Source organism: Narcine bancroftii, chromosome 6, assembly GCF_036971445.1.
Source record: "Narcine bancroftii isolate sNarBan1 chromosome 6, sNarBan1.hap1, whole genome shotgun sequence".
In the NCBI taxonomy this organism is placed as follows: Eukaryota; Metazoa; Chordata; class Chondrichthyes; order Torpediniformes; family Narcinidae; genus Narcine; species Narcine bancroftii.
In genome coordinates, this window is record NC_091474.1 from 235,249,925 (window position 1) to 235,275,549 (window position 25,625).

General features: G+C 44.0%; 1 protein-coding gene and 1 long non-coding RNA gene across 9 annotated transcripts in view; both read right to left on the reverse strand.

Annotated features, from left to right (window-relative positions):
* The window catches only part of babam2 (BRISC and BRCA1 A complex member 2), a 243,420-nt gene that overhangs the window by 45,625 nt on the left and 172,170 nt on the right, over positions 1 to 25,625 (reverse strand). For all 8 annotated transcript variants that reach the window (XM_069887730.1, XM_069887731.1, XM_069887732.1 and 5 more), the window contains one exon: positions 1,557 to 1,656. In XM_069887730.1, the coding sequence (XP_069743831.1) occupies positions 1,557 to 1,656 (100 nt within the window). The remainder of the gene's footprint in view (positions 1 to 1,556; positions 1,657 to 25,625) is intronic.
* LOC138737151 (uncharacterized) lies at positions 1,754 to 15,199 on the reverse strand. Its single transcript, XR_011340783.1, has 3 exons — positions 14,942 to 15,199; positions 14,382 to 14,530; positions 1,754 to 2,186 (listed from the first exon to the last, which is right to left on the reverse strand). It is a non-coding gene; the product is annotated as an uncharacterized lncRNA (long non-coding RNA).

A 25,625-nucleotide genomic window follows, 5' to 3' on the forward strand; every position in this document is an offset into this window, starting at 1 on the left:
CCAGCAGGCTATGTCCTCTCAAGAAATCTGCCCAGAGGAGAGGATTTTCCACTGAGGAGAATGTGAAAACCCAGTTGAATGTCTCACTTCCTAACCGAACCGCCACCTGTCACTTTCCGAAGGTCCTTATAGAGCTGTTATTGGCAGCTCACAGGGTGGGGCCTCGATGCTTTGTACAGGTTTCAAGTGCCGTTGGTGGAATGATGCTGATTTCTGCACCTGTGTCAAGAAGAAACCTGCAGCCCAAGATCTGATCGCAAACATGGAGTAGGCTGTCTGGTTGACTAGCCGCCGAAACCATTAGCAGCGGCTGGCCCTGGCATTTTCCGGAAACATGGAGGTTGTCGGCATTTGTGGGCATCTGCTCCCCAACTTTGATGGCATTTGCTGTGTGTTCTCTCACTTGTTTTCCAGGGGCGCTGTTGATCTCAGGACGAGCAGGGTTTGGTCTGTGGTTCTGTCTTGGGTCTGGTCAACTGACTGACGACGGACTCGGTTTCTCATTTGGTAGGCCAGAGGATGTTTGCTTTGGCTGCGACCTTTCTGGGGTCGCTGAAATCTGCGTCAGCTACCAGCAGCTGAATGTTGTCTGGCAGCTCCTCTAAAAAAAACTGTTCAAACATGAGGCAGGGGTTGTGACCTTCTGCCAGCGTGAGCATCTCGTCCATGAGGGTGGATAGCTTTCTGGTGCTTGAGCCTGGTTGCCCTCTCGTGTCTAGAGAGCTCATATGTGTTGATTAATGCTTTCGGAGCATTGTATTTACCTTTCTCCAGTGGGGCCTGGATGAGGTCGTCTACCCTGGCCGCGGTCTCCTGGTCCAAGAAGCTGACTATGTGATAATACTTGGTAGAGTCGGAAGAGATCTGTTTAATCTGGAACTGTGCCTCTGCTTGTCCAAACCATGTGTGGGGTCGTAGTGTCCAGAAGGTGGGCAGTTTCAGCGCAACGGCACTTACTGCTGTGGCATCCATGTTGAGTAGTCCATAAAAAAACGTTTGGACTCGTCGTGGTCACCAACGTTGTGAGCGTGTTAACCGAGCGAAAGAATAAGACCAACAGTCAGTGGGCTAGTTGGAACTCGTGAACTTTGACTAGCTCAGTGCTGCTTTTAAGGCATTCAAAGCTCCCACCACAGCGCACTGGAAACCCCATTATCGTAATGTAAGCACACTACCTGCATGCACTTGGGCCCCGAGCAGCTACCAGAAAAGAAGGCCATGCAATGCCATCTTTGATGCGGCTACTCCGATGGTGCGCACATGACACAGAGTCGGTTCGCCTGGCCATCAAATATGGGTGTTGCCACAATATATCCATTATACATGATGGTTTATATACTCCCCAAAAAGCCCACCAACCTCCTCCCCCGAAATAATAACCCTATGATAAACAGAAAAAGAAAGAATAAAGGAAGAAAGAAAAGATATTAGGTATAGTACAATTCGATCCATAATTTGTTCAGTATATAAAAGAATTTAGTTCTAACTTATTGGTCCACATTTCACCTTCATCATGAATTGAAATTCAATTGAATGGTGCATTGTATTTCTGTTACCTTATTGGTGAGTAATTGACAAACTTGTGGTACATAATCAATGAGGCAGCCACCGCTGGGGAATGGAGGGATGTGGAGAGCAGAGGTCCCGCCAAGCGCACTGCAAATGGATCAAATGAAAAGTGTTCAAAGTAAATCATCAAAAAAAGTAGGGCACATCCTGAACTAACAGTAAAATATCCTAAATCAACCCAGAATTATGGAATTTTCACTCTAAAACTTTTTGATTGTGCCTTAAATTATTCAACTTTGGAGTATATCTATGATCTACCATCATCAACAATTTCAGTGATTGAACTGATGCAATTGTAGACTTTTCACAATGCATTCTTGCTGTTTTGTCTACCCAAGGACCATCTAATTTCATGAACAACTATTCTGAAGTACCTGAAGACATTTAAATTGTCAGTGAAGACTTAGCATTATAAAAATTGTTGCCATTGTGGCTACTTTAATATATCCACAGCACACAAACTGTCCCAAGTCTTCCTCAAAACGTCCGGTAATACTGCTAGCAATTACCTTCAGAACTGTGCATGAATGGGGATGTTCTAAACTTGTGCACAGTTGATTGCTGTTGACCAGACCAATGAATTCTGATGCTAGAGTCCGGTGGAAAAGTTAGAAATCCTGCAAATTTTTAAATCATTTATTTGTGTAAATCTACAGACTGAAAGATTTCATAAAATAGCTATGGACAGGGAAACGTTACAGTTTTCTAGATTTTGTTATTTGACATTCTTTTTTTCTAGTATTTAAACTTCGCTTAATTTTTTCATGTTTGTGTAAAACAGAGATGCTCATATTCAAACCTTATGAAAGCTGTGACAGTTGGTTCAGCTTGGTGGGCTGGGTTAACAGGATCTCAGATCATTTTGATGGTCTTCCTGGTTAGAGAGTTAGTTCTGTGCCAAGCAAGGCCTGGATCAGGATTTGCTGAGAAAATTTCAGGCCATTACTCCCTAGAAGCTTTTATTTAAATGGGCACACACTTCTATAGATTTAAATTTTGCTTGGTTGGTAAAATTTAGACTATAAGATTAAGATTCCTTTATTGTCATGTACTAATACACAAAATGCAAAAGGCAAACAGAGAGGCACCGCTATCATTGCATGGTGCCCCAACACTAAGCGAAGCAAAAGAGTTCCTTCAGAGACACTGAGTGTCCATGGATTCCCCTCCTCCAATCCCACAGCCCCCAGTTCCATCCATTGGTGAACCCGAGCTTCCAGATCCAAACCTCTGATACAATCAGGATGTTTTCAAGCCTGTATTTCATAAGATATAACTGTTCCTTAAAGTTTGGAGGAGTTGTGGACAGTGTTGAAGGTTGTTGTAGATTACAAAAGGATATAGACAGGATGCAGAGTTTGGTAGAAAAGTGGCAGATAGAATTCAATCTGGATAAGTGTGAGGTGGTGCAGTTTGGAAGGTCAAATCTGAAGGCTGAGTACAGGGTTAATGGTTGGATACTCAACAGTTTGGAAGAACAGAGGGACCCTGGAGTCCAAATTCATAATTTCTCAAGGTTGTTGCGCAAGTTAACAGGCTAGGTAAGAAGACCTATGGGATACTGAGTCATAAGGTCATGTTGCAGCTCCACAAATCTCTGACGAGATCACACTTAGAATATTGTGCTCAGTTTGGGTCATAGATGGATGTAGAAGTTATGGAGAGGGTGCAGTGGAGATTTACAAGAATTTGGGCTGGATTAGAAAATGAGCCAAGGTTAGCAGAGCTAGGGCTTTTCTCTTTTGAGCGTAGAACGATATAGAGGTCTACAAAATTCTGAGAGCTATAGATAAGGTAGACAGCCAGTGCCTTTTTCCCAGGGTGGGAGTTGCAAACACTCTGTATAAAGTGATGGGAAGAAAGTTTAGGGGAAACATTAGGGATGCTTTTTACACAGAGAGTTATGAGTGTCTGGAATGCCTTGTTGGGGTGGGGATGAAGGCTGGGAGATTAGAGATATTTCAGAGACTCCTAAATAGATACATGGATGAAAGAAAAATTGAGGGTTATGAGGAAGAGAGGGTTTAGATTTTTTTTGTTGGAATATAGAGGTCAGCACAATATCGAGGGACAAAGGACCTGTACTGTTCCATTGTGTTCTATGTTTGATACTCTTTCTTTCTTTGGCTTGGCTTCGCGGACGAAGATTTATGGAGGGGGTAAAAGTCCACGTCAGCTGCAGGCTCGTTTGTGGCTGACAAGTCCGATGCGGGACAGGCAGACACGGTTGCAGCGGCTGCAGGGGAAAATTGGTTGGTTGGGGTTGGGTGTTGGGTTTTTCCTCCTTTGCCTTTTGTCAGTGAGGTGGGCTCTGGTGTTTTGGTAAAAATAAAAGTTGAATTCTTGAAATTTTTAACATGAAAGTTCATATTGTCACAAACATAGTTTTATGTTTCTAAAATTTACCTAAATGTAACAAGAATCAACTCAATGCAAGTTCACTCTTGGTCTCAAAAGGTCAGTGAAATAGATCTTTTCAATTATTTAGCCCTGTGCACATTGCAAACTGAAATTGTTACACACAGTTGAAGAATACAATTACCACCAAATAAATTACTATAAAAATGGAAAGGAATTCCCTTTTTTTTCCGGGAAACTCTCAGAAAATACAAGGAACACAGAGCAAGGCAAAAAATAAACAAATAAAAGTTCACATGCAAACAAAGCCAAGGTTAAAAAAACTGTGTTCTGCCAAGACTCAAAGTGATAACATCGATAAATCTGCAGCAGACTGAGAACTCAACAGTTCTTATTCACATCATCAATTCACACTTAACCATACACAATAATTCTTAGCACATAGTGTGCAACTGGTAACTAGTAAGGCAGCCATAATAAAACTCACAAAATGTAAATAAGTTATGGAAAATTAATGCCAGCTTTCAAAAGATCCCCTGTATGGTTTGTAAGTGTCACCACTACTTGCTACCCAAGTCATGATTTTCCCCAATGTATTGGCTATCACTTTGCTAACAAAGTTAACATGAGTGTTAAGGTCCCCCTATCCTTCTTCCTTCTCTGAAACTTAAAACAGTTTAATTTTTAACTTTTCCAAGGTTCATTAATCTGAAATGCCAACTGTTTCTCTTTCCACAGACATTACAATTAATCTTAACGTATTCCTTTAGATTCTTGAATTTTGATCTGGAAAGGAATGGTGAATTTGACTAAAAGGACATTGGTGTCATCTTTTGCATTGTCCAAAGAGGTAAAATGAATTGTTGAAAATTTTGCTGTGATTCCGGATGAAAATTTGCTCCACTGTGCAAAGCAGATAACTCAGCAACAAGCTATCCTGTTCCTGGTATTCTGACACTGGAGAACCTCAGATGGGAGGCTGGATGACAATAAATACAAGAAGTGCACTTGAGTAATTCAAGGTCAACATGGATGAATAAGGATCAGAGATTCTGAGTTTGTTGCATAAAAAATGGAGTTGGAAGCTTTGTGTATAGTAACAAGGGAACTACAGGAGGATAATTATTGGTGGGTTTTGATTAAAAAAAAGATTTGAAAGAAGTTTAAACATGCCGCACCTTTCACGATAAACATGTAACACAGTCAAGTGAACACAACAAAACAGCTTTAGTGAACCTGGCTGGAGTGATAATGTTGGCCCTGATGTCCAACAACATCGAACAAGCTTTCTGGCCCACAATGTTTGCACCCAATAGGATGCCAAATTAAATTAAATCTTTTTTGTCTGCACGCTATTGATATCCCTTTATTCCCTGTGTGCTCATGTGTCTAACAGCATCTTTAGAACTTTGTTCTCTGAATAATACTGTGGGATCTTATGACTCCATTTTCTTTTAACATTATATCAGCCAAGATTATGTGTTCAACTCTTTGAAGTGGACTTTGAACAAACATGTTCCGGGGACAAGAGCGTTGCCATTGAGCCAAAGTTAATACACTACACAACTTAACAAACACAACCTCCTAAATGGTAAACACATATGGTTTATCAATTTAGGTGTGATGTTTTAAACCGGACTGCAGAGATATGCTCAGAGTCCAAGGCTTATTTGATTTTTTTCCCTGATGTTAGATTTTTAGAAAATGCCTTTAAATTAATATCAATGAATTATTGTTTATGCTCCAGGTTACACAATGTTTAAACATTTGTGTGAATTTAGACAAATAGAAAAAGGGTGAGATTTGCTGGATGTTTTAGGTGTTTAATATAACCCATTCAGGTTGCTGAGATGAAGTCTTGAGCTATAACATATTAAAAAAGGAACATATTACCTACTACCACTAAAAGTGCTTTCATCAATTAACTAATGGTCAAAAGACATTTTGGCAGGTAGAAGGATAAGGTTTAGAAGGATATGGCATAAAACAGGCAAATGGGACCAGATTAGACATATAACTTGGTTAGCTATAGGTCCAATTTCTATGTTATAACATGCTATGACTTATAAAGTCTATTTAATGGAACATTCAGTCTTCAGTGATCACCGCTGGAAGCTTGTTAAGGACTTTCACTCTGCATTAGGAGACCTTTGTCAAAATTCTGCCAATATTCTATTGAAGTTTATTCTGGAAATTCCCTGAGGAAAGACAAAGAGTCATGCTTCAGATCTGGAATCATTCATCTGAATTGATGATCGTTTCTCTTTCCACTGATGCTGCATGATTTGAGCAATTAATTTATTGTTATATACATACATACAATGTACAAGTGCACTATAAGAACATAAGAAATAAGAGCAAGAGTAGGCCATTCAGCCCATCAAGCCTGCTCCATCATTCAATGGTTGATCTGAAGATAGGCTCATCTTTACCTACCTGCTTTTTACCCCAGATCAATTAATTTCCCTACTTTTTTTAAATTCTTACTTGCAGAACCTACAAATGTACATAAGATCTTGTCTTTGGCTTGGCTTCGCGGACGAAGATTTATGGAGGGGGTAAAAGTCCACGTCAGCTGCAGGCTCGTTTGTGGCTGACAAGTCCGATGCGGGACAGGCAGGCACGGCCTGCAGGGGAAAATTGGTTGGTTGGGGTTGGGTGTTGGGTTTTTCCTCCTTTGCCTTTTGTCAGTGAGGTGGGCTCTGCGGTCTTCTTCAAAGGAGGTTGCTGCCCGCCAAACTGTGAGGCGCCAAGATGCACGGTTTGAGGCGTTATCAGCCCACTGGCAGTGGTCAATGTGGCAGGCACCAAGAGATTTCTTAAGATACACCAACTATTAAAGTAAATATTAAATTACCAATATAGAGAAAGAGGTAATAAATATAAAAGAATAGATAGATATATATTCACAGTTGCAGTTAAAGGAAAGAAAGTGATGTTTCAATAGTGCAGACAGACCTTTTTTAGTCCCAGACTAGTTTATGGTTAGGGTTAAGGAAGTATAGGGAGGTTGATAGCTGTTGAATAAAAACTCTTCTTGAACTTGGAGGTTCTGTATCTTCTGCCTGAAGGTACCAGCAAGAAGAGATAGTGACTAGGGTGATGGGAATCCTTGATGATAAGTGGGTGCTTTCTAGAGGTAGCATCTTACACAAATATCTTCAATGGACAGTCTTCAATTTGCTGAATGTTTGCAGCACTTCCTGCTTTTATTTCAGAATTTCAGTACCTGCTGGCTTGATTTTCATTTACTGCTGTATGGAAATTGCTCTGATCAGAGCTCGAGTTCTATACCTGCTGATTTCTGCCTCGAAACTCTACAGAAGGTCAAATCTTGGTGATCAACATTTAGGTTTAAAATTGGATTTATATCCAAAATTGAATCAGAATGTATCGTCATGAACATGTCACGAAATTTGTTGTTTTGCGGCAGAATCTCAGTGCAAACATTCATACCGTACAAAACAAATAAAAATAGTGCAAGAAAAAGTCGAAGTAAGTTAGTGTCTGCGGTTCATTGTTCATTCAGGAATGAACCATGAGAGTGAAAGAAGCTATCCTCGGGCCGCTGAATGCCCATTTTCAGGCTTCTGTACCTTTTCCCTGATGGTAGCAGAGTGAAATGGGCATGGACTTGGTGGTGGGGATCCTTGAGGAGAGAGACTGCTTTCTTAAGACACCGCCTCTTGTAGGTGTCCTCGATGGACTGGTGCCTGTGATGTCGCAGACCTAAGATGCACAATCAAACCACACAGCACTTGTTTTCACCCTTTGATCAAAATCATTCCATCATAGATTTTAATCATTTAACATTGTTCTCCTTCTTTCTTCTTTGGCTTGGCTTCGCGGACGAAGATTTATGGAGGGGGTAAAAAGTCTACGTCAGCTGCAGGCTCGTTTGTGGCTGACAAGTCCGATGCGGGACAGGCAGACACGATTGCAGCGGTTGCAAGGGAAAATTGGTGGGTTGGGGTTGGGTGTTGGGATTTTCCTCCTTTGCCTTTTGTCAGTGAGGTGGGCTCTGCGGTCTTCTTCAAAGGAGGTTGCTGCCCGCCAAACTGTGAGGCGCCAAGATGCACGGTTTGAGGCGTTATCAGCCCACTGGCGGTGGTCAATGTGGCAGGCACCAAGAGATTTCTTTAGGCAGTCCTTGTACCTTTTCTTTGGATATTTCAATAAGATTATATGCAATTTCCTTGGGAGAATATTTTATTTATAATACAAAGCAAGCACTAGAAAAATTAATTTAATTCTTTGAAGTAACATTTGCAGATGATGGGAACCAATGAGATGTCGAGCAGGACTGCTTGCAAAGCACTTACATTGCATTTTGGAAGGCGGGGTAATTTGAATTTAGATGAACTATACTACATAGTTAGATTATGTCAATCTAGCAAATGAAGTATAATGTGGAAAAAGTGCAATTATCCATTTTGGCAAGGAATCTAAAAACAAATCACATGGTGAAAGATTGCAGAGCTTTAAGATACTATATTCGATGAAAAGCAGCCTGGTGTGTGTGTTGCTGTGGTCACAAAATTACACGATAAAGGCTATTGAGTCTGCTCTGCCTCTCCACCATAAACTAAACCACCTAAACATCTAGTTCCAATTTCTAGCCTTTTCCCCATATCCTTTGATACCTGACTAATTAGATACTTATCAATCTCCTCCTTAAAATCCCCCAATGGTCAGGCTTCCACAGCTGTACGTGACAAGGAATTCCATAAATCCATGACCCTCTGGCTAAATAAATGTTCCTCATTTCTGTTTTAAATGGGTACCCTCTAATTTTAAAACTGTGTCCTCTTGTCCTGGACTCACCCACCAAAGGAAACATCTCATTCACATCTACTCTGTGTAATCCTTTCAGAATTTGAAATGTTTTCATGAGGTCGCCTCTCATTCTTCTACACTCCAATGAATACAGTCCAAGAGCTGATAAACACTTCTCATATGCTAACCCTTGCATTCCAGGAATCATCCTCGTAAATCTTCTCTGAACTCTCTCCAACATCATTACATCCCTTCTAAGATAAGGGCCCAAAACTACACACAGTACTCCAAATTAGGTCTCACCAGTCCCCCATGGACCTTCATCTGGCATTTTCACACTAGCAGTGACTCTACTTTCTCCTGGAGAAATTCCCAGCAATTCAGGAACTCCTGGGCCTTTCACACCGCAGTCCAAATTCCAGGCAATTTGCCCTCCTTGGCAATTTAGGGGAGTACTGCACCCAACGGATGATGTGTTACGCCCCATCTATTGATTGCCTGCCTGCTCCCTCCCTCATGGCTGTTGTTCACTTGGCTGCCTGGTCCCTCTCCCTCCCAACTGTCGGTAGGTCAGTCGCTTGCCTCCTGTTCCTTCCCTCCCTCCCGTCGGTAGGTGGTTCGCTTGCCCGCCGGCTCCCTCCCTCCTGGCTGTTGGTAATTTGGTCACTCACTTGCCCGCTCCCTCCCTCCTGGCCGTCGGTAGGTCAACCACTCGCCCGCCCGCTCCCTCCCTCCCAGCCATCAGTATGTCAGTTGCTCACTCGCCTGCTCTTTCCTCTACCCCGCGGTTAGTTGGTTACCCGCCCACCCCAACTCCTTGCGCTTCAGGGGTGCTTCAGCACATCATCACAGTGGCACCAAGCGGGATGAATGGCCGACTTCGTTTCCCATAAACCCTCATGCAGCTGAAACCACTCTGGGTTCCTCGTTAACCATAACTCTGAGGGATTATGGTTAACGAGGATGGCCATTCATCCTGCATTGTGGCCCGCTGTTGTCAGGCTGTAAGTATCTTTTAATTTTAATCGTCAATGTGATACGGTATGCAAGAGCTGACATCACGAGGCTTCCCTGCTTGGCCATTTGGTTCTTCACACTGCAGGGAGAGGGTGGTTCAGGAAAATTACTCGGGGCCATGGCCCTACCAATGTGGTAGGGCTGTGGGCCTGTTTAAAATTCCCGGGTCAACTTTTTCACATCACAGGTTCATGGGAGGGTTCATGGGAAAATTTCTGGGTCATCTCCATTTTACGATGCAGAGTGAAAAGACCTATCAAAACCTCCTTATTCCTCTTGAAATGAATGCCAACTTAGCATTCACTTTCTTTATTGCTGATCCTACCTGGTGGTTAACTTTTGGGTATTTGGATGAGATCCCCCAAGTCCCTATGTACTTCTGAATTTTCTCCCCATCTAAATAATAATTTGCCTGTTTCTTTCTTCTTCCAAAATGTAAACACCGTACATTTCTCAACATTGTATCTCATCTGCCATTTCTTTCCCACTCTCCTAAACTGTCCATGTCTCTCTGCAACCTTTCAGCCTCTTCAACACTTCCTGCTCCTCCACCCATCTTGGTGTCATCTGCAAACTTGACAAGACTGTTCAATCCATAATCTAAATCATTAAAATACATTGTAAAAAGAAGCCCCAACACCGACCCCTGGGGAACACCACTAGTAACCAGCAACCAACCAGAACAAGATCCCTTTATTTCCACCCTTTGCCTTCTGCCTATCAGCCAGTGCTCCACCCAATCTAATATCTTTCCTGTAATTCCATGGGTTCTCATCTTATTAAGAAGCCTCTTATGCAGTACCTTATCGAACACCTTTTGAAAATCCACAACCTCTCCCTTGTCCATCCTACTTAAGATTTCCTCAAAAAATTCCAATAGATTGGTCAGGCAGAGTCTTCCCTTCATGAAATCATCACGCCATGCATCTCGAGGTATTTCATAACTTCATTCTTGAGGATAGTTTCCAATAACTTTGCAACTACCGATGTCAGGCTAATAGGCCTGTAATTTTCTTTTTTCTGTCTCCCTCCTTTCTTAAATGGCGCAACTACATTTGTGACCTTCTAATCCTCTGGAACCACGCCAGTCTATTGATTTCTGGAAAATCATTTTCAATGTCTCCACAATCTCCAAAGCCTCTTCCTTCAGAACCCATGGGTGCACCTCATCCGGTCTGGGAGACTTATCTATCTTTAGTCCTTTTAGTTTAGTATATTGCTAATGTCTTCCACAGTGAAGACTGATGCAAAATACTCATTTAATTCCGCTGCCATTTCTTTGTTTCCCATTATAATTTCTCCAGTATCTTTTTCAATTGGTCCTATATCACCCGTGTCTCTCTTTTACTCTTCATATATTTAAAAAAACTTTTAGTATGTTATTTGCCAACTTCCTTTCATAATTTATCTTTGCTTTTCTAATGACTTTCTTTGTCTTTCTGTAAGTTTTGAAAAGTTTCCTAATCCTTTTTTTCCCCACTAATTTTTGCTTCCATCTCTGCCCTCCCTTTTGCTTTTATTTTAGCCTTAACCTTTCTTGTTAGCCACATTCGTGCCATTTTTCCATTAATAATTTTCTTCTTCCTTGGAATATATCTACTCTATACTTTCCTTATTCCTTGAAGAATTATCATCCATTTCTGCTCTGCCGTCGCTCCATCTAGCTTACTTTTCCAGTCAACTTGGGCCAGTTCCTCTCTCATCCCACTGTAATTTCCTTTGCTCCACTGAAATATTGACACACCTGATAGTAGCTTCTCCTTTTCAAATTTGAAACTGAACTCTATCATGTTATGATCGCTATTTCCTAAGGGTTCTAATACCTGTAGTTCCCTAATCACCTCAGGTTCATTACACAGCACCCAATCCAAAACCCCCAATCCCCTGCTGGGGTTATTGATAAGCTGCTCCGAAAAGCTATCCCTTAGGCATTCGACAGATTCTCTTTCCTGTGATCCAGTACTGTCCTGACTTTCCCAATCCCTTTTCATGTTAAAATCCCCCATAATTATTTTGACATTTTCCTTCTGACACATTTTTTTCTATTTTCAGCTGTAACTTGTAGTCCACCTCAGCTGCTGTTTGGGGGCCAGTATAACTGTTATTAGGGTCCTTTTACCCATGCCATTTCTTAACTCAACCCATAAGGATTCTACTACTTCTGACCCTATGTCCCTTCTTTCTAGTGATTTAATATCATTGCTTACCATCAGGGCCATGGTGCCCCCTCTACATACCTGCCTATCTTTCCTATACACTGTACTTTTGGATATTCAGCCCCCAATCACATCCATCATTAAGCCATGTCTCGGTGATGACCACAATGTCCTATCTTTTAATCTGTAACAAGATCATCTACTTTATTTCCTTTGGTATGTGCATTTAAGTACAGTAACCTTCGACCAGTCTCTGTTACTGACTTTGCTGTATTTCTAATGCACAGCAAATTATCCTTCTTTTCACCTGCCTGTCCTTTTTATATCTTTGCTGCACAGTATCTTTGACTTTGTTCTATTTTCCTCTTTCTCGACCCTAACACCCTGGTTCCCTTCCCCCTGCCAACTTAGTTTAAACCCCCTTCCTAATAGCTATATTAAACATCCTCTCCAGGATATTGGTACCCTTTAAGTTCAGGTATACCCCATCATTTTGGTATAGGTTATACCGCTCCCAAAATAGATCTCAATGATTCAAGCATTTGAAATCCTATCCATCTGCTTAATTCTGCTATGTTTGCCTTCATTAACACGTGGCACAGGCAACAATCCTGAGATCATTACCCTGGAGGTCCTGCTTCTCAATTTTCTTCCTAACACCCTGTAATCTTCCTTCTGGACCTCCTCTCTTTTTCTGTTTATGTCATTGGGGCTTACCCTCTCCCCTCAGAATACTCTGGACCCGATCTGAGACATCCTGCAACCCAGCAGCAGGGAGGCAACACCGGATATCCTATCTTTCTCACAAAACCTCTTGTCTGGTGTTTCAGAGCTAAGTAGAGAACCAGTGAGATTGCATCTGCTCTGGAGTGATTCTGACTGTAGGCGAATTGCAGTGCGTCCAGATCTTTACTTAAATTCGTGTTAATTCTGGACATAAATCAAAACACTTCATCACAGTAGATGTGAGAGCTACTGTGTGATAATCAGTGAGGCAGCTACTGCTCTTGTTGGGCACCAGGTTAATTGATGTCCTTTTGAATCAGGTGGGAACTTCCCACTGTAGTAGTTGGCTTTTACTCACTGAAGCTGTTTGGGCCCTGTGTACCCTACTTGTGTCGTGGGCCCCTGCAGCCCCTTAAACACTGGTCCCTAAATTGCCTGGTTAAATGGCAACAGAGCAATTTAACTTCGGTGATGCAGTGAATGACATGTCACACCCTCACAATGTCTCCGGAGGCTCAGCAGGGTATCCCCTGTTCCCTGTGTTGGTCTCCAAAAGCTAAGTGGTCGGGGCTGGGGCGAGTGCAGTCGGAACACTGTCAGGGCTGGGGGAGGAATGCAGAGACAGGGCCGGGGGAGAACGCTGTTGGGGCCGGGGGTGGGGTGGAATTGCTTTCAGGGCCGGGTGGGGGGAACTACTGTCAGACCGGCGGACAAATGCTGCCAGGCTGGCGGAGAGAGGAGAGGGCTATCAGGGGAACAGAGTGGGGGCAGGCAAAGGCTGTCCTTCTTACCCATAATCCCTATGCTGTTGGAACTGCTCTGGCATTCCAGCGGCGTGGGGGATTATGAGTAAAGAAGACAAGCACTGACACCATCTTCTACCCGGGCAGGCATGATCACTTACAAATTGACCAAGCAGCAGCCTCATGGTGCGTGTCGACAATCCACCTCCAAGGTAGTTTGCCAACCCATGCAGTTTTTTCAAAAATTCTACCCACTAATTGGCCTGTATAAGGATAGAAAACTGCCAACTTGGCAGGTTAAACTCATGTTACAATCCAATTTATAAACCCCTAGTGAGAGATTGAAAATGTCTGTGAACACTCCGGCTTGATCGTCGGCACAGATTTTCAGGACCCTTCCAGGTACGCCATCAAGGCCTGATGCCTTGCAAGGGTTCACCCTCTTGAATGATGTTCTGACGTCAGCCTCAGAGACAGATATCACAGGGTCGACAGCCTCTCCAGGGATTCTTGTAGACACCATGTATTTCTCCTTCTCAAAGCAAGCATAAAAGGTGTTTAGCTCATTGGGGAGTGAAGCATCACAGCCATTTATGGTGTTCGGCCTCACCTTGTAGGATGCAATGGACTGTAGTTCCTGTCATAGCTAGTGAGTATGTAACTCTTCCTCTAGCTTCCCTCAGAAAATATACAGGCATTTTTAAAGTACAGGTCTATGGTCTTACATTTTAACTTAAAGATGCAGCATGGTAACAGGCCCTTATGGCCCATGAGCCCACAATTCCCTAATGTAACCATGAGATCAATTAATCTTCTAAACTCTTATATTTTTGGAACATGAAGGAAAAAGGAGCGCCCAGAGGACACTCATCCAGAGGCAGTGCTGGATTCAAACCAAGATTGCCGGTACTGTATTAGCATTGCGCTGACCGCCACAGTAACTTGGTTGCCCTAAGTAAACATTACACTTTCAAGAACAATCTGAAGCATAAATGCCACAGGTTGAAATCATGTATTTCTGAACAATGCCACTTACTGTGCTCATTAAGGAAGGTTTCATGGTGGCAACGCACTATCACTGTCTTCTGAAAGGTATGAAGAGTGAACGATAACTGTCAAGAATAGAAATGATCCTCACATCTCATGTGAAGGAATAGAAACCTCTCCACCGTAGTAGCTATTCTCCTAAAGGGAAAAGGTCTAATTTGTACAGGTCAACTCCTGCCATTTTGGCAGTTGTCCCGCAGTTGTCTGTTCAACTTCCCAATCGTGAAAATCATTAAAAAAAAATCAGTTATTGATGCATTGGTGACAATTTTTTTTGGTGCTGTGAAGAGAAGACAAATCGCAGTACTAGAGAATCATGTTCATATGGAATAGGAACATAGGAACAGGAGTAGGTCAAAAAAGGGCCATCGAGCCTGCTCCGCCATTCAATACGATCATGGCTGATCTAATTTATGACCTAACTCCACCTACCCGCCTCCGGAGAAAGAGAAAAGTGAAAAAGTGCTCCTGACGCTTTAAATCTGATCCCAACAGTTATTTTAGAGAACACATTTAAAAGCAAACTGCCTTGTCTCAGCAGTTAGGTACCATCTGAAACCACATCAAACTTCACAGGAGAATGCTCCTCTTGCAGAATGTGTGTTATCAGGGAAGCCAGTAGTATCTCTGATGACTTCACTTGAGGAAAGTGCATCCAGCTGCAGCTCCGGACAAACTGATTTAAGGAATTGGAACTGGAGTTGGATGAACTTCAGATCATTTGGGAGACAGAGGGAGTGATAGACACGAGTCTCAGGGACACCATCACACCTAGGAGGCAGGTGGAGGGTAGATGGGTGACAGTCAGGAGAGGGAAAGGGAAGAGGCAGGCAGTGTGTTGTGGATATATGCATTATTACATCATAATGCATATATATTATGTGCTGTGGAGAACCATTTTAGGTTCACAATAAAGAATGAATGATGCACCACGTCTCTGTGTGCAAGTGCATTTCTAATCCTCAAATACCCAACGGATTGGTGATGAGGATAAAATCAAACCCCTGAGGCCGCCTCCCTCAATAACAAATAAACAATTTTGACTACTAATGTGGGGGGTGACCTACCAGGCACAAGCCACAGAGATCAGGTCTCTGGGACAGATTCTAGTCCTGTGGCTAGGAAGGGAAAGGAGGAGAAGAGGCAAACTGTAGTGACGGAGGACTCCACTGTTAGGGGGACAGATAAGAGGTTTTGTGGAAGAGATTGAGTGTCCTGGATGGTACGTTGCCTCCCTGGTGCCAGGGTCTGAGATATCTCAGATCGAGTTCACGGCATTGTCATGAGGGAGGTTGAGTAGCCCTATGTCATGGTCCTTATAGGAACCAATGACGTGGGTAGGAAGGGTGCAGAGGTCTTGCAACTAGAGTTCAAGGAGTTAGGCACTAGGTTGAAGGACAGGACCTCCAAGGTTGTGATCTCAGCATTGCTACCTGTGCCACGTGCTAGTGAGGTTAGAAATAGGAGGATAATGCAGCTTAAATTGTGGCTAAAGACATGGTGTATGAGGGAGGGCTTTGGTTTTCTGGATTACTGGGCTCTCTTCCACGGAAGGTTGGACCTGTTCCGATGGGACGTTTTGCATCTGAACTGGAAGGAGGCAAATACCCGGTGGGTTTAAACTAGATTTGCAGGGGGAGGGGAACCAGAGTGCCAAAGCAGATAGAGGAGTGGAGGAGCGAAAAGATGATGTGAAAATTGCAGGCACCGTTAGAAGTCAATGAGTTGCATGTGGTGGATCTATTTCAATGCAAGAATTATTGTAGGAAAAGCAGATGAGCTTAGAACATGGATTGGCACGTGGAATTGACATTGTGGCCATTAGTGAAACTTGATTGCAGAAGGGGCAGGACTGACAGCTCAATGTTTCGGGCTTCCGTTGCTTTAGACGCCATAGAATGGAGTGGGGGAGGGAGTGGCAGTGTTTGTCATGGAGAATATCACATCTGTGCTCAGGCAAGACAGACCAGAGGACTTGTCCAGTAAAGCTATATGGGTGGAGAAAATGAATGGGAAAGGTATGACCACACTCATGAGGTTGTATTATAGAATGATAATTGGAGGAGCAAATCTGTAGAGATAGCAGACAGCTGCAGAAAACATAGGTTGTGATAGTAGGGGATTTAAACTTTCCACATATTGGATGTCTTGGAGTTTGTCAAACGTGTTCAGGAATTTTTTCTAAATCAATATTGTACTTTGAGGTACCAACCAGAGAGAATGCAAAACTGGATCTTCTGTTAAGGAACAAGATAGGACAGATGACAGAAATATGTATCAGGGAACATTTTGGGCCCAGTGATCAGAATGCCATTAGTTTCAAATTGATTATGAAAAAGGATTGGTCTGGGCTTTAGGTTGAGATTCTAAATTGGAGAAAGACTAATTTTGAGGAAACGAGAAAAGGTCCAGAATGCATGGATTGGAATAAGTTGTTTTCAGGCAAGGACGTGCGAGCATATGGAGGACCTTCAAAGGTGAAATTTTGAGAATACAGAGTTTATATATTCCTGTCAGGATTAAAGACAAGGTTAGCAGGCATAGCAAACTTTGGTTTTTGAGAAATATTGGGGATCTGGTTCAGAAGAAGAGAGAGGTGTATAGCAATTAAAGGCAACATGGAACAAATGAGTACTTGAGAAGTATAAAAAAATGCAAGTAAAACCTCAGGGAAGATATCAGGAATGCAAAAAAGACATGAAGTTGCTTTGGAAAACGATGTAAAGGAAAATCCTGATGGTTTCTACAGGTATATTAAGAGCAAAAGGATAGTACAGGACAAAATTGGTCCCCATGAAGATCAGAGTTGTCGGCATTTTATGGAGCCAAAAGAGATGGTTGAGATCTTAAATTTTTCTTTCATCAGTATTCACTCAGGACATAGGCACAGAATTGTGGGAAATAAGGAAAACATGCAGCGAGGACATGGAACCTATAGATGAAACTGTTGTTTAAAAAAGGCTCTAAAAGTAACCCTGGAAATTATAGACTGGTGAGCCTGATGTCAGTAGTAGGTAAATTACTGGAAGGTGTTCTAAGAGATTGGAATACAATTATTTAGATAACCAGAAAATGATTAGGGATAGTCAACATGGCTTTGTGCTGTAGGTTTAACCATTCTTCTAGAGTTTTTCATGAAGGCAAACAAGAAGATTGACAAAGGAAAGGCTATAAATGTTGTTTACATTGAAAACGTCCCACATGGGAGGTTAGTCAGGAAGGTTCAGACGCTTGGTATTCATGCTGAAGTAGTGAACTGGATTGACAATGGCTGAATGGGAGAAGCCAGACAGTAGTGGTGGATGATTGCTTCTCAGACTGGAGGCCTGTGACTAGTGATGTGCCTCTGGGATTAGTGTTTGGGCTATTGTTGTTTGTCAACTATATCAATGATATGGATGATGATCTGATAAATTGGATCAGCAAGTTTGCAGATGACACTAAGATTGGAGACGTTGTGGAGAGCGAAGGTTTTCAAAAAGCTTGGCAAGGGAAAAATGGGCTGAATAATGGCAGATGGAATTTAATGCAGACAAGTGTGAGGTGTTGTATTTTGGAAGAACAAACCAAGAAGACATACACGGTGAATGGTAGGGCACTAACGAGTATGGTAGAACAGACTTTCCCTGAAAGTCACATCATAGGTGTATAGGGTTGTAAAGAGAGCTTTTGGCATATTGAGTAAAGGAGCTGGGATGTTATGGTAAAATTGTATAAAACATAGGTGAGGCCAAATTTGTAGTATTGTGTGCAGTTTTGGTCACCAAACTACAAAAAAGGTATCAATAAGATAGAAAGAGTGTAGAGTAGATTTATTCGGATGTTGCCTGGACTTCAGGAACTGAGTTACAGGGAAAAGTTTAACAGATTAGGACTTTATTCCCTGGAGCATAGAAGAATGAGGGAACTTTGATAAAGGTATTTAAAATTATGAGGGGGATAGAGAGACTAAATGTAGATCAGCATTTTCCACTGAGGGTAGGTGAGATACAAGCCAGAAGACACGAGTTCAGAGTGAAAGGGGAAAAGTTTAGGGGGAACGTGAGGGGGAATTTCTTCACACAAGGAGAGTGGAATGTGCTGCAAGTTCAGGTAGTGAATGCTAGCTCAGTTTTAATATTTAAGAAAATTTGGAAAGGTACATGGATGGGATAGGTATGGAGGGCTATGGTCAGGGATAGATTAGTGGGACAAGAGGGAATAATAGTCCAAAGGGGCCTGCTTCTGAGCTGTAATGTTCCATGTTTCTAAGAAAAACCTGACCCTTTTTTTAAAATCAGAAATAGATACAGGTCCATATGATTTATTCTGGTTTTTGAGTCAAGGATAACCAACAAAATCATTAGCTGAACTGAAAGCAGCTGTGGTGCAAGCCTCACCATTCAGAAATGTGACCGAGCTCCACATTAAATTCTAACTCAGTGTTAACGGCGGGCTCAATTTTAACATTGAGAATTTGGACAGGTACATGGATGGAAGAGAAATGGAGGTCCATGGACTGGGTACAGGTCAGTGCGACTATGCAAAAAATATGGTTTGGCACAGACTAGAAGGGCCGAAAGGGCCTGCTTCTGTCCTATGGTGTTCTATGGTTCTATTCAGCAATTAGCCCCTAGTCATTTATTCTTAATTGGGACTCCAGGGAAACGGGTGGGCTGGCTGCTGTTAATGGCTGTGGTGGCTGGTCAAGAACACAGCCTTCTCTACCTGCAGGATTCAGTCAGCGGCCGGCACTTCCTCGTCGACACCGGGGCCCAGATCAGCATCATACCAGCCACAGCCATCGAGTCCCGGAACCGGCCTCGAGGACCTCCCGTCCGTGCACCCAATTTGATGGAGATCCAAACGTATGGAGACAAGACCGTCCACTTCCAGATCGACCAGCAGAAGTTCTCGTGGAGGTTCACCGTTTCGTCCCTCCCAACTGCCATCCTGGGTGTCGACTTCCTCCTTGCCCACAGACTCCTGGTCAACATTCAAGGTAGGTGATTGGTAGATGCCTGTACCTTCCAATCAGTTCGCCTCAACGCCTCCCAGACAGAGCAGCTGCAGATGGCCACGGTCAGCACGCCCAAGGACATTCCAGCGTATCCTGGATGACTTCCCGTCCATCCACAAGCCGCAGTTCTCCGCCGCCTCACCACGCCATGGGGTGTTTCATTACATCCCCACCCAAGGCCCGTCGGTTCATGCCAAGGCACGATGGCTCCCGCCGGATAAGCTCTAGATGGTGAATGAAGAGTTCTCGCATCTGCAGGAGCTGGGGATCATTCGATGCTACGACAGTCCTTGGGACTCAGCACTCCACCTGGTCCTGAAAGCCTCTGGCTGCTGGTGCCCCTGCGGAGATTATCGACGGCTTAACGACGCGACAGTACCTGACCGTTACCCGATCCCTCACATCCAGGACTTTACGGCCAACCTGCATGGCGTGAGGGTATTCTCCAAGGTCGACCTGGTGCGCGGGTATCACCAAATCCTGGTGAACCCTGAGGACATACCCAAAATGGCCATCATCACCCCCTTCGGCTTGTTTGAGTTCCTACGCATGCCGTTCGGGCTCAAGAATGCCACCCAGGGGGAGTCACATGATGGAGCAGTGGCTGGTTGGGTGGAAACAGCCCTCTCCAGAGAAAAGAAAAAAAAAGTGTGGAAAAAGCAGAGCTCAATAAACATAAATTACAGGAAGAGAAAGATAAAGTTACAGAGAAGAGACAGAAGATGGCACCCAAAAGAGAAAAAGCAACAATAACAGAGAAAAGGGAAGAAAGAAAATCACTGGAGAAGAAAGAAGAAGGCCTTACCTGGCTGGTTGGGTGGAAACAGCCCTCTCCAGAGAAAAGAAAAAAAAAATGTGGAAAAAGCAGAGCTCAATAAACATAAATTACAGGAAGAGAAAGATAAAGTTACAGAGAAGAGACAGAAGATGGCACCCAAAAGAGAAAAAGCAACAATAACAGAGAAAAGGGAAGAAAGAAAATCACTGAAGAAGAAAGAAGGCCTTACCTGCACATCGAAGCAGAGAGCCACCGTGGAGAGGAGCGGCTGATCTCCGGTGTTGGTGAATCCCCAGAAGAGCGGTGTCTTCCCGACTGGCGGACTCCAAAAATGGCTCTCAGAGCCAAGAAGAGGTGCGCAACTGTGCATGTGCGAAGAGTACGCAAGTAAAAGAAAAGGTTAACACCGACGGGAGGAGGACTCAGCTGAGGAGCGGCAGCTGAGAGAAGCCCAGGACTGGGGCGTTCAGCTGGGAGAAGTAAACAAGAAAAAAGAAAAGAAAGTGGTGAGAAGGAGAATGAAGGGCTGGAAGAGGGTGAATGGCAACGGGGCGACTGACAGGGGGACAACCTGCAGCAGGAGACCCAGCAGCAGGTTGACCTGCAGCAGGGGGCCCAACAACAGGAGACACAGCAGCTGGAGGCCCAGCAAGGATACAGAAGCAGTTCATCAGAAAAGGATGAAGATACAAAGATACAGAGAAGAGAAGAAGATGACACAGTCATAGATACAGACACAGAAGAAGAGGAGGAAGAAGACCAAGAATTTCAAAGGAAAGAAGAAGGTAAAATAGAAGGACAAAGTTTAGATAAAGCCTTTTTCGAAGAACAAATGAGGTCATTAAAAGAATGGCGATCATTAGAATTTAGTTCAATCAAAAGAAAAATGAAAAGAGCTGAAGACAGAATGCAAAGCTAAGAGTTAGTCATGACTGAAATAGGGAAAAGAGTAGAAAATATGGAGCAATGAGAAGCTGCTGTAGAAATGGACATAAATGATTTAAGAGGGAAGTTGGAAGAGAGCGAAAAAAAATTAAAGAGACACAAGATTTATTGTCACAAAAAAATTGACATATTGGAAAACTACAGTAGGTGAAACAACATAAAAATAGTGGGCCTGAAAGAAGGCAAAGAAGGGCCAGATATGAAGGAATTTATAAAAGGATGGATCCCGAAGGTGCTGGGAACGACAGATTCACATGAAGAAATAAAAATCAAAAGGGCTCATAGAGCACTAGTACCGAAACCGGCACCACATCAAAAATCGAGATCCATATTGGTAAAATTTCTAAGATATATGACAAGAGAAAACATACTGGAGCAGGCAAGAAAGAAAGTTAGAGAAGACAATAAGCCGATGGAATATAAGGGACAAAAAATATTGTTTTAGCCCAGACATCAGCTTCAAACTTTTAAAGAAGAGGAAGGAATTCAACACGGCGAAAACAATCTTATGGAAGAAAGGGTATAACTTTATATTAAGCCATCCAGCAGTACTCAAAGTATTCATTCCTGAGGAATGGAATAGACTGTTCTCAGACCCAAAGAAAGCCCAAGAATTTGCTGAACATTTGCAGGACAGGAGAAGAGAGGAGGAGGAGTGACAAGAAGGATGACTGGCAAGAAAATATACAAAAATATAAAGATAATGTATATATAAAGATTTAAAGATGGATAAGAGAAAGGGAAGAAGGGGAAATAAAGAGAGGGCTTTGTTATAAGTATAGGAAAATAGTGTTCTCTGAGGGGGGGCTGCAGGTAGGGGAATAATGGTCACTGCGAAATCGGTTGACGCTTGTGAGTAAGTTCGCAAACCGAATGGAAAGGGGAGTTGTGGTTGCCGTCAAGGGACAGGAGGCAATCCAAGGAGGGGAGGTTCATTTGGGGTTAAAGGGTTATTGATTGTAGGGATTGTTGGGGTATTTCATGTTTTAAATGTGTTGTCAGATATTGAGATTATAAAGGAAAACTTAATAAAACAGTAATGGAAAAAAAAGGGGATGGAGGTGGTGAAGAGGCAGAAAAGTGAAAATAAGATGACTATGTTGAACCATATGACTATAAACATTAATGGAATATATAACCAAGTTTAAGTGTATCCCATTGGGAAAAAAAAATCACATATAATTTAAAAGATAAAGTTACAATGTTTGAAAAAATCTGGGAACCACATATGGAACAGTACAGAAAGAGCAGGCCTCGGACCACCACCACCTCAAATGGTAAGAAGATAAACACGATCAGATTTAATGTGTATAAGTAGGTGATGCGTCTTTTTTGTTTATATTCCTTTTGTATAAAGATATTGTTTTATTGTATTTTATATGTCCAACATTTACTGTTTTTGGAGGGGGGTGGGAAGGGGGAAGGGAGGGATGGAGGAAAAAAAGAGAAAATGTCACTATGAATATTTAAAGAGATACATCTGTAAATATATTGGTTGATATGGTTCATAGTGAGATAAATAAAGAATTACAAAAAAAAAGAACACCGCCCAGACCTTCTAGCGCCTTATGGACACAGTGGGCAGGGATTTGAATTTCGTATTAATTTACCTGGACGACATCCTTGTTGCCAGCAGAGACTGGGCACCACACAAGTCTCATCTGCGCACCCTCTTCTCCCGACTGGCTGACTTCTGCCTAACGATCAATCTGGCCAAATGCCAATTCGGGAAAGAGTCCATGCAGTTCCTGGGCCAGACCATCACGGCCGAAGGAGCTAAATCTGCCGCTACGAAGGTTGCTGCAGTCAGGGAGTTCCCACGCCCGGACAACCTCAAGGAGTTCACGGGTATGGTCAGTTTCTATAACCCGCTTCATTCCAGGCACTGCGCGCATCATACAGCCGCTCTTCGTCATCATCGTGGCCAAAGACAAGATACTAGCCTGGACTCCAGAGGCCAGCAGGGCATTCGAAGCCACGAAAGATGCCCTCGCGAAGGCTACCCTGCTCGTCCACCCACGCACCGATTTGCTTATGGCACTCTCCATCTATGCCTCTGCCACGGCCGTCGGCGCCGTCCTGGAACAGCAGGTGAACGGACAATGGAAACCACTGGCATTCTTTAGCTGACTTCTTCACCCACCAGAGCGCAAGTATAACGCTTTCGATCGTGAGTTGCTGGGCATGTACCTGGCGGTGCGCCATTTCTACTATTTCTTGTAGGGGAGGCCTTTCACCATTTTTACCGACCACAAACCCCCTCACTCAGGCGCTCGCTATGGCAAGAGATCGCTGTTCGGCCCGCCAACAGCGTCACCTCTCCTTTGTGATGGAGTTCACCACCGACATTCGGCACAAGGCGGGGAAAGACAACGTGGTCGCCGATGCATTCTCACCACCCGGCCTCGACTTTGATCAGCTCGCCCGGGACCAGAAGTCCAACGAGGAGACGCGGGCCTTCAGGTCTGCCATCACAGGTCTGTGGTTCCAGGGCCTCCCGACTCCTCACAGTGAGGGCACCATCCTGTGCGATGTCTCCATGGGCACCCCATGACCAGTGGTACCCCAGCAGTGGCGCAGGCAAGTCTTGCACCATATCCATAACCATTCCCACCCTTCCATCAGGCCCACGGTCCATATGGTGGCAGAACGTTTCGTCTGGCACGGGCTTCGGAAGCAGATTGTGGACTGGGCCAGAACCTGCACCCATTGCCAGCTTTCCAAGGTACACAGGCACACCAGAGTGCCCGTACAAGATTTCGAACACGTCCTGGAAATGTTCAGTCACATTCATGTGGACATCGTCGGACCTTTACCCGTTTCCCGAGGTAACCGTTACCTTTTCACAGTAGTAGACCGAACCACTCATTGGCCTGAGGCGATTCCGATGCCAGATGCCTCTACGGAGCTCCTGCTCCCGAGCACTTTTGAATGGTTGGGTTACCCGGTTTGGTGTCCCGAACCACCTCACCAGTGATTGGGGCGCCCAGTTCAGCTCTGTGCTCTGGGCGCAACTCGCCAACAGGCTAGGGATCGAGGTAATCACACCACGGCCTATCACCCACAGTCCAATGGGCTAGTCGAGTGATTGCACCGCCACCTTAAGTCGGCACTTGTAGCCCGCCTCACCGGCCCCGACTGGGTGGACGAGCTGCCTTGGGTGGTCCTGGGCATCCGCTCAACACCCAAAGAAGACCTACAGGGATCATCAGCCGAGCTGGTCTACGGTGCACCGCTAGCCCTACCCGGTAAGTTCGTCAACGCACTTCACAACCCCCAGCAGTCACCGCATGGTCTACTTCCCCTGCCTCCGGGCCCAGTTGGACTCCTTCACACCCCCCAGACGTGGCACACTGGCCTCTTACGTCCCCAGCGAGCTGTACTCCGCAGAGTATGTTTTTATCAGGCAGGGCCCGTCCACAGCACCTCTACAAAGACCATACGAAGGGCCGTACAAAGTCATCCAGCGTTCAGGATCCACTTTCACACTGGACATCGGGGGTAAGAGGGACTTGTTTACGGTGGACAGGTTAAAGCCTGCCCACCTCGACCCCACTGAGCCAGTAGTTGTGGCCCAACCCAAGAAGTGAGGCCGCCCATCAAAAAAGGACATTGGCGCCGGTTCTTGGGGGGGGTGGGGCTGTGTGGCAGTACGTCATTAGGCAAGCGAACCGGCCCCGCTTGTCACGCACGTGGCGGGGCAGCCGGCCAAAATGGTGCCGTCTGGGGTTTCCTCCCGACCTCGGCACTGGGCTCAGAAGCTCGTGCTTGGCGACCCCAGTGACGTCGGGGCTTCCTCAGCGCGGTTCTCAGCCAGGCTGAGATAATAAGACCAGCCAGGCGGCCTGCAATAAATCAGTTTTTGCTCACTGAACTCAACCTGTCTGGTTGTGCGATCCTTCAGTTAGCTGTGTAGCCGCCGCTACACCGCATTTATTATAAATACACACATGAAATCCATTTTCCTGCATTTTATACACGAGCTGTGCAATCCTGCAAGACCCCAAGTATTTAAAATCCTCCTTGATATTTGAGGATGATAATCACTGATTTATTTTGACTGTTTAACCAAGACTACAACTCAATTTGCAAGGAAAGTGCGCTGAGGGCATAGATTTAAGGTGAGAGGGGAAAGATTTAAAAAGGGACATGAGGGGTACTTCTTCACATAGAAGTTGGTGTCAGAGGAAATGGTAGAGGTGGAGGCTATTGTAATGTTTAAAAGACATTTATACAGGTCAATGGAGAGGAAAGATTTAGGGGAATATGAGCCAAATGCGGGAAAATGAGACTAGCTTGGTCCACCTGGCTGTGGGATTGAAGAGCATGTTTCTGTGTTCTGGAACTTTATGACTATATACAGGTATCTGATAACAAATCAGAGAAAACTGTGGAAAATTCAATTACTCTGAATAAATACCAGATGCTACTTAGGTTCTACTCTACTGATGGTAAGCTTCAATTTGTTAAGCTGTTCTTAATAAGGCAGAAGTCATAATGTAACAAGAATG